General features: G+C 33.5%; 1 protein-coding gene across 1 annotated transcript in view; it reads left to right on the forward strand.

Moving 5' to 3' along the window:
* LOC126744648 (phosphoribosylformylglycinamidine synthase) overlaps window positions 1-18,344 on the forward strand; it is a 130,164-nt gene that overhangs the window by 15,139 nt on the left and 96,681 nt on the right. The window contains exons 4-6 of the mRNA XM_050452153.1: window positions 4,330-4,522; window positions 4,577-4,782; window positions 10,754-11,042. Coding sequence (XP_050308110.1) covers window positions 4,330-4,522; window positions 4,577-4,782; window positions 10,754-11,042 — 688 coding nt within the window. The remainder of the gene's footprint in view (window positions 1-4,329; window positions 4,523-4,576; window positions 4,783-10,753; window positions 11,043-18,344) is intronic.

Genomic DNA, 18,344 nt, shown 5'->3' on the forward strand with positions numbered 1-18,344 from the left:
GTGTTCTACGCATTGTGACCTAATCCTTTTTATGGCCATAGACAATAGCGCCGTACGTTAGCGTAGGTCTTATGATAGCTGCGTAGATCTACATAACCACCCTGGGGGAGAAGCCCCAGGTCTTGCCAATTATGCGCTTTCACTCGTAAAGTATATGCTCTCGGTCCTCTTTTGGTATGATGTGAGAGTTTGAATTTAGTTTACTATCGAGTGTCAGACCAAGGTACTTTACTTCCAATGCATAGTTAGGTGGCTGGTAGTTTGGGTGTCAGAAGACATTTTATTTTCCTCTTTTTGGTGAACAACACCAACTCTGTCTTTTCATCAAGTCATCCGCGTAGGCTATTGTGTCGTGGTGGTCATTATTCAGCCGAATGATGTGACGGTTCAAAACCATCGTCCACAATAGAGGTGATAGCACTCCTCCCTGTGGACAGTTTGTGGTTACCATCGCCCTAATTTTGACATTCTGCATTTTCTTTTCTAATTTTTAGCGACTGAGTTATGTTACAGAAGGTTGTTTTATCAAACGCATCCTCGATTTCAATAAATACATAATCAAGGATGAACTCTTTGTGGTCCGTCGCCTTTCCACCCACCTTTTCACTGAGTATAGAGCAGAGTCTATTGATATTAACTCCCAACGCCCACTGAAGTTGTGCTGGATAGATGCCGTCAGGTCTTGGGGATTTAAAGGGAGAGAATGAGGAGAGTGACCCATTTATTTGGTCCTCGTGTATTATCCGATCGGAAAATAGCTAATCCGCCTCCAAGGATAAGTAAGGTACCTGTATCCGACCCTCCGTAATTCTGGAAGTGGAATCAGGGATAGTTCTCTATTTCCCTGCAGTATGTGCTCCATGCTTTTATCGGCTTTTGTCTCACAAGCTGTTTATTTGATTGAGGTGGCTCCGATAATAGTGCCAGTTCTCCACTAGTCTGCTATTTTTTGCTTTTCTAGACTCTGCCCTAAGATTTTATCAGAGTTCTGGAAACGCCTTAAAGGGCATGACTTTTTGTATGACTTTATGATGGAGGTTTGAATACTAGTAGCGTATTGTTCCAACTTCTTTATTGAGTGTTTTAACTATTTCCGTTCACAGCACCTTGTCCACACAATTACTGTAAAGAGACTTATCGGTTTTCTAGGGTCTTGATATAGTCTAGAGGTTATGACATTACAGTTTAAGATTAAAGTTATTCGGCGATGATCTGACATGGAAACTTCGTGAGAGACATGCCATTGAGTTTGATATATGTGGGTGTGCACCTCATATCTATTACACTCAAGGTTCCCTACACGTATTGAAGTATTTTAATAACTTTTTATGTGTTATTTTAGTGACCCAGTTTAATTTTGTTAACTTTAAGGGTTAACTTGGATAAGGAGTCAATTAAAATCCAAGCTCTTCAAAACTTTTTTTCTTCTAATGCCAATATTTCGACCTATGTTGGGCCTTCTTCAGGGCGCTACAAAGTTAAAAAACATAGTAAAAACAATTATAGACAAGTTAAAAATATTATGGTATACAGGGGTCAAAAACAATATTAAAATACATTAAAACTAAATTCTTATATTATTATTTAAATGCATCTTTAAAACACAGAGATGAAAATCAACAATAGAATTTGAGAATTATAATTAAAATTAAAAATTAAATGGGAACCTTCAAATGTACTTACAACATAAAAAAAAAGCTTTTCGTTAGATTGTAAAAAGTGGTACATAGCTGTTTTTTTTGATGATTCCATCTGGCTTACTAGCTTTTGAGGATAACAAAAACAATTTTAATAACATTTCCTAGCATTTAAGTTCATACCATTCTTAAAGCACCAATAATTTTTTTCAATCTTCGAACTTTTTTTCATTAAGTATTACTAAATCTGACTGTAGCTTGAAGCAGTCTGTGGAGAAAAACTACGATTTTTTTTAAAATCAACAGCAAGGTATCATTTATATAAAGGTTGAACAACGGAGGCCCCAAGTGAGATCCCTGTGGAACACCAGACAATACCCGAATCTCATGTAACTCATAACCAAGCACTTTGCCAATCTGTGTTCAATCAGTTGGGTAAGTCTCGAGCTATTTCAAGAGGAAGCCGACAATGCCTGCTTGCCTAAATATATATATTAACAACCCATGATTTACCTTATTAAAGACCTGTCAAAGGCCTGGGAGAAGTCAGTGAACAAAGCATGTACTTGACATTTCGTATATTGACTCAGTCAACAAACGAAATGACATTCAATTCAGCAGAACGCCTAGCAATGAAACCAAATTGCTCGCAATATTTGACCCTGAAAAGCAGGGGTAAGGAGCTTAAAAACAAACTTGAAACATTTTTGGGATGGTACTACGAATTGACAAGAATTTTTGAAAAAATTTTGACTTGATCAAAATTATCTTAATTTGATAAGAATTTGACAAGAATTGGTTTAATTTGATTGAAGAATTGGTCTATAGTTGTTGACTTGTGAATCACCCCACTTTTCAGAATTGGTGTTATAAAACTGCCTTGCAGTAGCCAAGAAATTCATCAAAGTTCAGGGATAAATTAAAAATAATAGAAAGAGGTCTGCTATTAAGAAACTGCACTTTTTAAGAAAATTTTCTGGAAGAGCGTCTAGTCCACGGCCCTTCGTCACATCCAAGCTGGGCAGTAAGTTAGTGTATATGTTGCGGCTAATAATGGGTAAAGATTCATAATAGCCAGCAAGTTTGGCGAATGTAAAAAATTAGTGTGTATTAATATAAATTCGCTACATTACCGGTCGTTTCACCAACCCAACCCAATACCCTTTGGAAAATATATAGAATTACCGGTGAAAGTAATAAATGTATTGATATTTTAAAAATTTATTACACCATATTACATTAACCGTAACATATATATGAGAAATTAATATTTTTAGATTGAATTTATATATCCACTATTAATAGACAATTAATCAGGAATAATACATAATTTTTGATGATTGTTTTGGAAAAATATTCCGCCAACAAGTCAACAACGAGCTCTCTTCTGGAGCGGACAAACTTCCAGAAGTTCTTCAAGCTAGTACCAAGGGAAAATTCTGTGGTATAAATATAGTCATCGTAACACTGTCGTTTCAATGATTTACATTAGGCTCTAATATTACAGAAATTTCTATAGTCACTTTAATTATGTTAAATTTTACTCCGTAAAAATCTATATAAAAACCGTTGACAATAATTTTATTATTCTTCGGATGTGGCATTACAAGTGTAAATGATAAAAGTGGGTGGTACTTGTCGGGCTTGACTATTGACTCCGCTGCTATGAAAGTTTTCAGTTTTTGATCCTCCAAGATCAAATGTAAGATTCAATTGGCTTCGTTTGGATGATTGGTTACCTGGTATAGACCATAAAATAAGCACATAATCAGACATTGCTTCCAATGCATCTACTTCACTAAGTGATGCCGACTGTTAAGCTATCGCGAGAGAACTCGATTCTTCATCCGACCCGGAACAATGGGGCAACAAAGTTAAAGTCACTAAGTATACACAAGTTACGGCGAGGAAAATCATTGCAAAGTCTTTGCGGGTATTGGCTAAAAGCTGCATAGCACTCCAGACCAGATCTAAGAGGAAAATATCCAGTTCCAATGATGAATTGTTGGTTGCCAATTAAAATAAAAAGGTGCTCCATATGAGGATCTGACACAATGAAATAGCTTGTAACATTCCTATGAACACCAATAAGTACACCTCCACCTTTTTATAGCTTCTTTGTCCTTGCGGGGCAAATAAGTTTCGAGATCGTGAGCTGATTATTATTAAGCAAGACCGTTTTTGCATCGCTTCAGATGTGGAGGAAATCAAAAAAGCGCGTCTCATGAAAAAGTTGTTTATTTATTATTAAATACCAATAATGTAAACATCAATGTTGCGGATTGAAATATATTTCCGAGAAGCGATTAATTAAGTTTTATAGCATTTATATAAATTGTGCATTTAATTGGTTAGAGTATAGTATTTTTATTGAAAACTATTCTATAATTTGTTCATTAAACATGGTCTTACAGAATAATAATCTCATACACTGGTCTCTTGTTTCATTATTACAAAAAATGTAATTATGATGATTATGTTTTTTAATTATTTTTTTTTTAATTTTTAAAACATAAAAATCACAAAAATTAAAGTAAAAAACTTGGTTGGTATCCACATAGATTGAACAACTTTTCTGGGGAAATTTTATACTTAAGGGATTAAGTTGGTCGAATTACCTTCCAATATAATATGCATATAAAATTTCCATGATGAAAACGTCAGCTTTTTTTAAAAGAGGGATGAATTTTAGGTAACTTACGTATTCCTGGCTACAAGTTACCATGGGAAGACGAAACATTCCAATATCCATCTAATTTCGCTCCTCCACTGGAAATCCTGGTGGAAGCTAGTAATGGTGCATCAGATTACGGAAATAAATTTGGTGAACCACTTATTAGTGGTTTTGTGAGATCTTACGGTCTTCACGATGGAAATGATAGAAGGTATTAGTAAATTTCAACTGAAAAATAATAGACTATTATTTTTATATCTTTTAGAGAATGGATAAAGCCAATTATGTTTAGTGGAGGTATTGGTAGTATGGAAGCTGACATGACTGAAAAGTTGTCCCCGGAAAAAGGACACCAAATCGTCAAAATTGGAGGTCCAGTGTACAGAATTGGTGTTGGAGGTGGAGCTGCCAGTTCTGTTGAGGTGCAAGGCGATAACAAAGAAGAACTTGATTTTAATGCTGTGCAGAGAGGTAAGATTTTAAAAGTATCTTCTAAGAAATGTCTTACAAACCGTCCCCCGTAGATGTTTTGTTTGTCTAATTTGTATCGGAGCTAATTTTTCTCTTGTTCTGCAACTATAATAGTCAATGCTACTTATGCAAAGCCCTCCCACTACAATATTTGTTAGAATCAGCAGGATTCAGAATGCAATGAGGAGACAAAAAAATTGTTTAGTAAAGTTATTTTTTCTTGAAATTTTTACTTAATTCGTGTTTTGGTCTCTTCAGGGTTATTATAGAAAAGAAAAAAAATCATCAACTCGAGAACTCTGAAGAACTCTGGCATAACTTTGAAGAATATACAAGGCTCAATATTTGACTAAACAAATTTTAAATTACAAAGTACTTTATGAGCTTTTTAATACCAAAGTCTAGATGATTGCTTAAGGCCATAAATTCCTTTTTTTAATAAACATACTTTATTTTCCGAACCTTTAACTTCAAAGCCTTCAGGCTGAGACATCAAAATTTCCTCATTAATGTTACCGTTTAGGAAAGCAGTTGATCGGTTTCTAAATTTAATTCTACCGCCATAGCTAACAATAACCTCAGATTACTAAATCTAATGACAGGTGAAAATGTTTCAAGGTAATCAACACCATATTTCTGGGTGAAGCCCTTAGCTACTAGTCTAGCCTTATATTTAACAATTTCTCCATTTTTATTATGTTTGATCTTAAAAATCCATTTATTTTTAACAATATTTTTATTGTGAGGTTTGTCAACTAATTCTCAAGTATTGTTAACACTAACAAAGCATCTAATTCATTTTTAATAGCTTGTCGCCATTTAAAACTTCTGGTACTTGATAATGCTTCGGAAACAGTTGTTGGCTCTCACTTCTCTGTTACATTACTTTTAAAATTTCACTGGTCATCTAAGATTTTTTTTTTTGGTTTCTTTTTATGGTTTTAAAAATTCTTTCTTTGTTGAATCTATTAACTTGGTGAATTCGCTAATATTACACCTCTATTAATTTTTTTCCCTTTGCGTTAACGTATTTGCTTGCTGTTTGTTTTATTAGAGGTTCTTGTAATGTCATCATATCATATTGAGAAATCATTTTCTTCTTAAGTTTCTTCAGTTTCACTCTTCTAACTCCGACTAAAGGTATATGGATCGGATTCAATGTCCGCCTCAGGATAAGTTTTAACTCTATTAAAGCAGTTTCTGAAGCCCTTGTTAACTAACATACAGATCGTATTATCGTGAGCTACGTATTACCCAAAATAATAGCAACACCGCTTGGTTGGCAGGCGGCGGAATTTTTCGTTTTTATTTTTTGAACCGGGAGTCAGCAGACCTCACTTTGCTGTATTACTGCACGTTGCGTTAATAATTTTTGAGCGTTATTTTCGTGTTTTTTTTCACTATGGCTGTTTATACCCCTTCCGAAAGAGTTCAACTATTTAAATGGTTTTATGGAGGCAATTCGGCAGTACAATGTAGAGATTTGCTTTCAGTGACATTTGAGAATAGACTGATTGATTGTGCAAAAACGGTTTTAAATGTGGTTACAAATTTTGAGACATCTTTTTGTCTTCAAGATTGTAAAAAATGCCACACAAGACGTCAAGAACCACCTGTTGAAGTGGTCGAGGATATAGAACGGCGGGAAGAAATGGTTTGCAGTACCCTAGAACTGCAAATTGATTCGACACGGTCCACTAGAAGTGTTAATTAATATTTCCTGAAGACCAGTGGCGAAGAATGGAATTTTGTGAAACCATGATGGAAAAGGCAAATGAAAACGAATATTTTTTAAAAAATATTTTGTTTTCTGATGAATCTTCTTTTCCATTACATGGCAAACACAATCCTTCCATTGTTCGTTATTGGTGTCAGGAAAACGAGCACAGAAGTTATCAGTTTCGTACCCAGTATCCTCAGAAATTGAATGTTTGGGCAGGTATTTTGGGCGACAATGTTATGGGGCCATTTTTTATTGATGGCACTTTAAACGCCCAAAAGTACCTTGAGTTGCTGCAAAACCAAGTTCTTCCTGCCATTCAAATCCTACCTGATGTAGACCTGGGATCGGTTTATTTTCAGCAAGATGGCTGTCGTGCTCATAACGCGGCTAGGGTAAAAGAATTTTTAACAAATACTTTTCCTAACCGCCTTATTAGTGGGACTGGCGATATTAAATGGCCTTTTAGATCTCCAGATTTGTCTCCAAATGACTTTTATCTGTGGGGTTACCTTAAGGAGACCATTTACAAGCATGAATTTAGTAGGCCAACAAATTTAGAGGAGTTGCGGAATAAAATTGTCGAAGGTGCCAATTTCATTTTACCTGAAACTCTTTTGGAGGTGCGAAATAGCTTTTACGATAGGTTAAGTTTTTGTTTAGCGAAAGGAGGCGGTTTATTTGAGCCTCTTATTTAAAAAATTATATGTTGTTAAGTTTGTTTATTAGAGTTTTATTTCTGATTTTTTATTATATTTTTATGAGAGTTGATATTTTATTTTTTATTAGAATAATGCTTTAATTTTCATTATGCAAAACACAGCATATTAAACATTTTAAGATTACAATTCTATGCGGGTTTTATACATTGTTATGTCTGTAAAACCCGCATTAGTATAAATATTTTAAAAATGCCTGGATATTCGCGTAGTATTTTGGGACATTTTGTCGCCAAACGACGCAGCTCCCACGAAAGTCAGATGTTTACTAATCCCGTCCTCTTTACGATACGGGGGGTGTTTGAAACATTTTTAATAAGGAATATTTTCGTACATCGCGAAGCAGCGTATAATACTACCTACCTAATATTACATACACTTAATTAATAATAACTCCTTTAATATAGCCATTTTTTAAATATTTAATAAAATTTACATAATAATGTGATAACAACACTCAGAATATGGAACTCGGTAACAGTGAAATATAAAAAGGCAGTTAAATAAAAAAAACTTATTAAATGCCTAATTATTTGCTTTTAAAATAGGGGATGAAAGAACAAACCACTAAAATTAAAATAAAACGAAAATAGGTCTTTTACAACCTAGAATTCATATAAATATGCAAGATAAATATAGTTTTACATTGGGGATTATAGTACACATCAATATTTTGAAACTTAAACCCTTAATAACCACCCTTAATGACGAAAAAAATGCAGTTTTAAGTATGGTTACACGATATAAGTGGCTAAAATTTATATCATTCAAATGATTGCAATGCAACTAATAATAAATCGGATAGCTTTTACTATTAAAAACCACCACTAATAACAGAATATTATCAAAAATTTTGCATTTTTTTATATTAAAATCACGATTTAAAAAAAATATGTACTCTAAATCGCTGATACTTTTTGAACATATTATTGGCCTTATTATTAAGCCAATCTTTTGTTTTTAAACCAACTTTTGTACATTAGATTTTTTTGTAGGATCTCAATTTTCCGAGATATTTAAGAAATACTGAAGAAAAGCGTGTATTTTTTTACTAAACTAATCCATTTTTATTTTTTTAAAAATGTATATCCCCTTTTACTCCTGCAGCCATCTACGCAACATATCGCCGGCATTTTTAAAGTACAAAATTTCCGCACAACGCTATTATAGTTCTAATATTGAAGACGCCCCTGTATAACGCAGTCGCCACCGGGCAGCAAAAAAGAGTAGCATCAGAAAGCGAGTGAGAAAGGCAACATTTTGGGCGGCGCTTAGAGTGATCCTTCTATTCTAGTTTATGTTCGGTGGTCGCAGGCATTCGTACACGCGCGACGTTGCCTAATTTCGCCTCTATGCGGTTTCCTATAAGTAACGAACGAAAACACGATTTGTATAGTCAATTTGGCTTCGGACAATGTTATTGGGTGTATCGACTTGCGACTTTTATGTAGTTTTCGTTTTGGAAATTTATAGAATGTGTTTAATACTTGTAATTCAATGTTTTCTGGAAGTATCTGAAACTCTACTAAACTATAATGAAACTGTCTCCTCTATTATTTCTTTGTCCGAATCCAAACGGCCCAATGAAAGCTGTTTTTAACCCCACTCCCAATTTGGCATAAAAATTGCCCATTACGTACGAAATACATGTATTTCGTGCTTTGAGAGTCGTTGTATTACGTCTTCTTTTTTCTTTTTTTTGGTAGAGACTTTTCGACTTCCTCTTCTTCTTTGTATGCAGTAAGGCATATATTTGGACTATGTTTATATTAACAAGATGAGCTTTTATTTGGAGTACTCATAGCATTGTTCTGTCAAATATTGGAATAAAATTAGACACCGGCCAATATGTCTTGTAGGTTATTAACTTCATATTGCAGCTTCTTATCTTCATCTAATGTTTCCGAATAAAATACTTTGACTTCTTTTTTGTCTATACTTCCTAGTCCTGGTCTACCACTTACGTACTCATCTTGCTTATTCTTATTATGTCGATATTTATTCTTTTTATTTCTTGGCGTTGTCTATTTTTCCTGCTTTTGCCATGGTTTTAACGTTCCCAGTGCATATTCTAATACATTTAGGTTGTACTGTTGCTTTTTTACTTTCACTGTCTCCCCCGGAGCATTGCCTTGCATGATTTCTACTAGGACTATCGCACAGGATCTTTATTGTAGGGGTTATCTTTTGCCATCTACATGCCTCCTAACAAAGTTGGTCAGCGGTTAATGTTGTCGGCCATTCGCCTTTGAAGTAGATTTTTCATCCTGAGATCTTTATTTTGATAAATGATTTAAAAAATGATTATTTTGATGAATGATTTTTTAAAATTAAATCAATAAAAATATAGGTTTTTTCTTAGAACATTGAAAAGCTAGAATTAGCATTGCCATGGAATTATGGGCAGTTTGTTTGCATGCAACATCTCTGATGCAATGATGCCAAATGCCTATGTAGAAATGGCACAAAAATATACTTTATAATATAATAAAAATTGGTCACTTATTTTGACAGGCGCAAAACAATGTTATTCCTGTTCAATAAAACATGAAGCATTTTTTTTCATAAAATATAAGATACTCTATAAGGCAGCCAACATTCAAAGTTAAATGAATGTAGATAACGTATATTAGAGAAAAAGCGCCAAGAATATATTAGAGAAAGAACGCCCCTCCAGCGCATTGCTGATTCGACCGACACAAGTAATCTTTACCATTGACGTCGTTAAAAAATATTTACATGATAAATATTTATCATTAATAGATTATGCTTTAAATTATAAAAAATATTACCTTTTATGAACTCTATGCGTTTTTTAACGTACTTCATTAAAGTAAAGGTACTCTAATTAACATCTAATAAAAAGCATTTTTATGGAAATAAAAATGGAAATTTCTTAATAAGTTTATATTATTCTACGTTTATGACGACCGTTGTCTCTTGATATGATGTTATGACAATGTCGGTATTTATTTGTGAAAAGATCAGCTTAAATCGCCTTTTTCCCATGGTGCGGCACAAACGGTACAAGTTTTTGCTGTCGTAACAGTTCACAAAAACACTGAAATGACTCAACCTTTTTCTTTTTTCAACCGAAAACTAAAGAAAAAACACAGAACTTCACAAATGCCGAATGTAAATACAAAGCCGTTTGTCAAGATGACATTTCACAAGATGACATCAACTTTTGCCTGCAGTGTTGTCATTTCAAATTTTTTAATAAAAATGTTAATAATTTTTTTTGCTTTGAAGATGTTATTTTTGCGCTTAGAATAACATATATTTATTTCTACTTTTTGTTTTTAATCCAGTATCTAACATCAATAAGTTAAATTAACATTATAATATGTGTTAATATGCAGCTGAAAATTTCCTCTTCTGAAAATGAGTGTAAAGTTGACAACAGAGAATCAATGAATATGTATGTTGTAAACAAAACACCCCCCTTGCCCCTGTGCACATGTTGAACTCAAACAAAGTTGTTGTTTACTAATTCTAGCCTTTCAATATTTTAAGGGGTTTTTTTTCGTAGGTGACGCTGAAATGGAAAACAAATTAAACAGAGTAGTGCGAGCATGCCTTGAGCTTGGAAAGAAGAATCCAATCATCAGTATTCACGATCAGGGCGCTGGGGGCAACGGAAATGTTCTAAAAGAACTCGTTGAACCAAAAGGAGGAATAATTTACGCCAATAGGTTCGAACTCGGAGATCCCACAATTAATTTACTGGAACTATGGGGAGCTGAATATCAAGAGAATAATGCTTTGTTATGTAAGAAGGAGGATTTGGATCTGTTAAAATCTATTTGTAACAGGGAAAGGTAAAGGATTTATTTTATACAGGCTGTTTATTTGAAAGAAACGTTAATATCAACATATAAAATAGAAAACAGTTTGCCCAAAGGTGGTGTGAACTACGGACAGCACGACCGCGCACTTTTATCATACTATTGGTGGTATTTCAGGGCTTTGAAAACTTTTTCAAGATCTCTGTGACGAAAGATTATCTTTGGCTTTGAAGAAGCCTTTCTTGTCAAAGTTGTTGGTGTTTTGCCTTGTAGGTTTATGGTAGAGTTTGATGCGAACGTTTGACCCAGCAGGTCTGCCTTTTTTATTGTGGTTTTTGCATCGAACCAACTTCCCTAACCAATTATGGAATTTTTGACTTTGAACAGAAAACTTGACCACCTCCTTTTCCTACAAACCAGAATGATCTTCATCTATTTGAGCAATTAAAAAGTTTTTTTTTCACTCTCGCATTATATTTTTCTCTGCAGGTATCGATCGTTTTCCATGCATTTCTCAGGGCAACAGAGTTGACACCATTTGCAGGGCTTGGGTCTTGGCGCCATTAGTGATAAGCAGCATTTTTGTTGTTGATTTGATGCAACTTATCGAACCACGGTTGAGTCTGAAGAGTTTTCAAGGTGTTCGGAATATAAGCGTCCATACTTGCCAAAATCACATCTAAAATATCGATCGCGCACGCTGAAAGATCATTGGCCCTAAAACAGACATCATTCCAAGGAAACGATGAGAAGCACTGTTTTATATGTTTTTAGTTAGCTGATCTATACTCTACGCGGCATGGGTGGATCCTGAATTTTTATTTATAGCTCACATGGTTATTAATTTCTGATCTGATGGTTCTAGTAGTGCATGTATGGTCATATTGTACAACGCAAGATTCGTCGCGAGAAAGTCTCAGGCTGTCTGAAAGTCGCTGGCAAATCCTCCCTGTCTATCAGGGATTCTAATTGTCTCCCGTATAAATTGCGTTAGGCCGTTACTAATTGGGAAGTCCTCTGCTTGGCGCCCCATCAGTCCTGTTAGAATACGTCAACCAGGTAACATTTTGCATGTGGACGCTAAAGACTCTCGCAATAACAATTTTTGCATTTGGATGGTTTGCTTGCAGATCGTCGATATCAGCAAGATCAGTGTAAATCCTTTTGTAATGTATCGCTGGGTGGTCTATCGAGGAAGCAGAAAGACTTTGTGCATGTTTTGGTTGTTATTTTGAACCACATAACATGTGTTTGTTTGCAGATGCTAGTGCACTGCGTTTATGCTCATGTTCAGACCTCCTATATTATATTAAACAGGCCAATTCTTAAATGTTTTACGCCTGATGGACCGACCAGATCAGCATCCCACCCGGAGATCCGAACAGGGGGCTATTTTAACTCCGGAATATATTGATCCAGGAGGGGCCATCATGCAATTTTTTTCCTCTCTCACCGTGTATATATATTATACATTACTGTATAATATACAGTAATGTATAATATACTATTATAATACCTGACAGGGTTTAATAAATATAAAAATTATAAAACAAAACAAAATAACCAATTACTTACTTATCAAAAGGGCGACTCTACTAGAATGAAAACAAAGAAACATCGTAGACCATCAACTCATTTGAGTATATCAAAAATAGAAATGTAGGTTCGGAAGGTTTTACTCCAATTTTCATTGACGAGACGTGCAAAGGATCATTTCGTAGTAGCTGGCAAGATGACACCAAGCACACGGATTCAAGGAAAAACAGTGAAGGTAAAAATTATCTGGTTATCTTTTTAGATTTTTTTTGAATAAAAACTATTGCCCTTGTAAGGGCCCTCTAACTTCATAATTTCATCTGTTTCATAGTTTCATATAATTTCTCTCTAAGACAATATGAGGGAATTTAACTCCATACACTACTCGTATGTGCATGGAACATTACTTATTAATTATATTAAATTTATGTTCTGGAAGAATGATTTCTAAAAGAAGAGAATTTAATTATCTTTTATTTTTAAGGTCATCGTTATATCGTGGTCCAATATCGTGGCCGGAACCAAAGATGGCTTCATCAAGGGTGCAAATTTAATATTCAAGAAAGGATTAAAGACGGGAGATTATCATGACAATATGAACAGGAAAAACTTCTAAAACTGGTTTAAAACTCAGTTGGTTCCAAATCTTCCCCCAAAGTCATTTATAATCATGGACAATGCAAGTTACCATTCTGGTTTATTAGAAGATATCCCGAGGAAATCTTGGACAAAGCAGAGACTGACCGAATGGTTGAAGAAAAAAATATTGGCTTTCCAGAAAAAACCATGAAAGATAAAATATGGAGTATTGCACGCAGAAACTGCCCTAGTGAAAAAAAGTACTTCCTTGATGAATATGTTAAACCTTTAGGACACAAAATTTTGCGACTGCCACCATATCATTGCCACTTTAATGCAATTAAAATGGTATGGTCGGAATGTAAACGAAAATATGATCAATATATTTTCAATTTTAAGGGGTCACCTTCAGAAGTTCTGACTACATGGGAAAGGGTAATAAACGAAATTTCTATAGATCTTTGGCAAAAATATGTTTTTCATGCAGAAAAGGTAATTGAAAAGGCTTGGGAGGCAATACAAGTGTGTGATGCCTATGACATTCTGCCACTTGTGATTACGACTGACGAAGACGACGATGACGAAGACAATATCTCTGATTTCAGTTCTGACTCTGACAATACTGACGAGATTGATTAAGCTTTTTTTGTTCTAGCAAATTTTATTTTATGATCGTCGTTTAAGTATTCAATCATATCGTCGCAATTTCATTACCTTGGTAATGCAGTATGTCGTGTTTTTTTTTGAATTTGTATGTTTTATTTTTTGGAGTGGTATTTTCATTTTAATGTGTTAACATATTCCTTCAAGCAGCATTTTTTTTCATGAACAAGTAAATTATTTAAATTTTTCCCAATGAATTAAAATAATTTTATACCATTATTCACAATTTTTGTAAGCTCGGTTTTGTTACGACTACTGCTCGTGCCGAATTCTACTTTTCAAATATGTTGTAGATTTGGTTTTTGCGGTGTTTTGCTTGGAAAATATATGAGCAGCGTAATCCTAATCTGATTTTATCCCAGGCTCTATCCCATTCTCAATTTGAAGTGCAATACCGTTTCGGACTTGTTGTTTATGTCCCATATTTATGATTAATTATAATAAAATTTGTTAATTGTTAAGTTTATTAATAATACAATAAATACAACAAGATTTTTTTAAATTTTTTGGGAATGAAAGTATATACACGAATATAAAAATATGCTGCTAAAATAAATCATTTGTTAATTTCTGAAGGTATAAAAATACATAGCAGACTATTAATTTATGAAGGCGATGGTAAAGTTTCTAACCTAATATTGATTGGCAAAAATATCTACGCCATACGTTTTTTCTCACCTGGATGACGTAACTACAAATGGGTATAATTTCGACTTTACTACCATTTTTTTTTAATGAAAAATGTAAATACAGCTATACATTCACATCTTAATATTTAGTAGGTGAAGTTAATTGGTTGGTGTACAAATTTTCAAAAAAAGCCATTTAGGTAACGATGGTCTACGATTTTTCTTTGTTTTCATTCTAGTAGAGTCGCCCTTTTGATAAGTAGGTAATTGGTTATTTTGTTTTGTTTTATAATTTTTATATTTATTAAACCCTATCAGGTATTATAATAGTATATTATACATTACTGTATAATATATATAAAGAAAAATCGTCTTCATATATAAAGAAAATTCTCTTCTTTTAGAAATCATTCTTCCAGAACATAAATTTAATATAATTAATAAGTAATGTTCCATGCACATACGAGTAGTGTATGGAGTTAAATTCCCTCATATTGTCTTAGAGAGAAATTATATGAAACTATGAAACAGATGAAATTATGAAGTTAGAGGGCCCTTACAAGGGCAATAGTTTTTATTCAAAAAAAAATCTAAAAAGATAACCAGATAATTTTTACCTTCACTGTTTTTCCATGAATCCGTGTGCTTGGTGTCATCTTGCCAGCTACTACGAAATGATCCTTTGCACGTCTCGTCAGTGAAAATTGGAGTAAAACCTTCCGAACCTACATTTCTATTTTTGATATACTCCCTTAAAAAATTGATTCTTTTATGAACAATATTTGGCCATCAAATAATTTTTGTTATTTGATTTTTTCCACTTGAAGCCTATACTATTGATCCATCTTCTTAAGGAGTCAATGGAAAACTCAAAATATTCAGTTTCTTCCCTGAACTTTTCTCTTATTGTTGCCAATATTACATATTCTTTTCTGGCGTACATAGAATAAATTGTGTCCGAATTCTATGTTTCAAATATGTTGTAATTTTGGTTTTTGCTGTCTTTTGCTTGGAAGATATACGGGCTGCGTAATCCTGATCTGATCTTTATTATTATTATTATGGATTATCCCATTCTTCTTTATATTTGCGATCGTTGTTGTGCTCAATTTTGTTGCATCTGCGGCTCGCTGTATCACATTCTCAATTTAAAGTGCAATTCCGTTTCGGACTTGTTCCTTTTCCAGTTGAAAAAAAGCCAATATATTTAAAATCATCAGCTGCGATTGTTCATTATACCTATTATATCTTTTTTTAGGCATTATCTAACACTTTTCGAAATAACTTTCAAGAACAAGTTGACAAACCAATATTTTTGATTGACAGTGACGGATATTTCACTAAACCTAGTATATAAAAGATGAATAATCATCAGACACCAATTTTTTTCAAAAGTTTGTTGTCGCCGCTGTATGGAATATGCTAAACAAAGATAAACAAAAATGACGTCATTACAAATGGGTATAATTTCGACTATAAGTGTTGATTAGGTCGGAGGCGAGTCGTGATCAGTGCGGTCAATTTAATTCATTATTATGATGACATTCCAACCATAAAACCTTAACACACTATTCTTTTTTCTCAAATAAGTAATTTTTCTTTCAATACAATACTTATACTTTCTTTATATATAGTGCTTTCCTTTCAAAACAAACCACCCTTAATAACTTCTTAAAAAAAAAAACACGTTAATCTTGATATACAAGGGGACTTTTAATTTTATATTTGACAAAGTTCTTTTAATTATCACCTCCTCTCCTCCAGCTAACCTCACTTTGATATGTCAAATGGGAACCCCATCATTGTTAGCAGCATTACAATATCTATTCAACAGTGCCAAAAAAAGCAAAGTGTGGTAATAAAAGACATTTTATCAACTTAAACTTTGGTAGGTCAAATGGTTGCCTCATAGTGTCACACATTATTTTAAATGGCAAACTATTTTCCGTCTTACTTTGCCAAAAAGTTGAAGCAAGTTGAACCGATTTACTAGTAAAAATGTATGGTATTGAACAGTTCATCGAGTCAAAATATTTTCTTTAAAATATGCACCTATTATTTGCGAGAAAATAACTAATGCTATTTTGAAATTCTTCCTAATTTTTTTTTTGCATTATAATATTTGGCGTATTTATTTTATTAGTATTTTTTGCAGTACCTAATAGGTACAAAAATAACACTGCAGTAACTAGCATTTTTAATACTTTTAAAAACCGACGGATCGAATTACTCGCGAATATAGATATATTAGCGGACAAAAACTTGCCAACGTTCGTGAGGAATTTCAAAACAGACTTTATTATTGCCTCGCGAATAACGGAGAACATTTTGACCACTGAAGAAAATAAATCTGTGATTGAATTTTTTATTTTTTAAACACCTTTTTAGATCCTTACAGTTTATAAGTCTATACACTTAAATTTTTATACACTGTTGGGTGGCAGATTGTATGCTCTTTAACATGATGTCACATATTTGACATACCAAAGTATGACGTCGATAAAATATTCATTATTACCAGACAATTTAATGCTTCTTACAATGATGTGTCACACGATAGGGCTTCCCATTTGACATATCAGAGTGAGGTTAGCTGGATGAATAAGCAGGTGATGATTGACAGAACTTTGTCAAATATAAAATTAAACTGCCCCCCTGTGTATCTAGATTGACGTTTTTTATCGTTTCGAAATGAAATAAGATCGTTCGTTTTAAAAAATTGTTTTTTTTTTGCAAAATGTGACTTTATTCGTCAACGTAATCTCCTTCAAGAGTAACACATAATTATAACGCTTTTTCAACTTTTCTATACCAGCACTATAAAACGATTTATCTTTTGCCTCAAAATACGCCTCAATTTCGGCAATCATTTCTTCATTGGAGTCAAATCTCTTTCCTTGGGACATTCTTTTGAGGTCTGCGAATAACCAGTAGTCGCTGGGGGCCAGGTCCGGTGAATACAGTGGATGCGGAAGCAATTCGAAGCGTAATTCATGCCATTTGGCCATCATACTTCCTTATTCGTGATATGGCGCATTGTCTTGATGAAAAAGGATTTTTTTCTTCTTCATATGGGACCCTTTTTCGCGATTTGTTTCTCCAAATTTAAACGCTCCAATAATGCTATGTAATAATCGCTGTTGATTGTTTTACCCTTTTCAACCTTCCCAGCTGACTGTTGCGTCTCTTCGGAGGACTTTCACCGACCTTTCTCCACTCAGCTGATTGTTTGACTCTGGTGTGTAGTGGTGGATCCAAGTTTCGTCCATCGTTATATACCGAGGCAAAAAGTCCTTTTTATTACGTTACGCCAGGGCAGTTAGCAAAAATAGGAGAAGTTTTTGCAATCAAGCTGAATTTTTTACAGATGCTAGTACTCATCAAGAGTACTTTGTAAAAAAAAGTTACACCTTCTCGGAGGCTTGCTTTTTCCGCCATGTTAAATTAAAGATGGCGGCTGGTGCTATTCTTAAAAAAATCGTAACTTTCTTATTTATTACCAGATTTGCGTCAAGTAAATAATATTATTTTTATTTTTAACTAGAGAATAAGACAAAAATATAAAACTACTTTGACATGTCATATTTCTGCCAAAATAAGGAAGTAAAAAAATCGAAAAGCTTTTCTTCAACTTTAAGCCAACCGTACTCTTTACCAAAAAAAGTTAGAATATGTGGAGTTTTGCATTTTTGTGTTAATTTTAAAACAGTCGCCAAATTTATGATAGGTACTTTAGGAGATAGAGTTAAAAAGCGCTTACCAAAAAAAAATAAATAAAACTTATGCAGGATGTAACTTTACTTCTTGTTTGATTTATGTACCAAAATATTTTGTAACAAATACACTAAAAACAAAAATATGTTTATAACAAAAACAGTTTGGTTTTAACTTATAAAAGAAATATAAACATTAAAAAAAATAAAAAAAA

This window comes from Anthonomus grandis, chromosome 14, assembly GCF_022605725.1.
Source record: "Anthonomus grandis grandis chromosome 14, icAntGran1.3, whole genome shotgun sequence".
In the NCBI taxonomy this organism is placed as follows: Eukaryota; Metazoa; Arthropoda; class Insecta; order Coleoptera; family Curculionidae; genus Anthonomus; species Anthonomus grandis.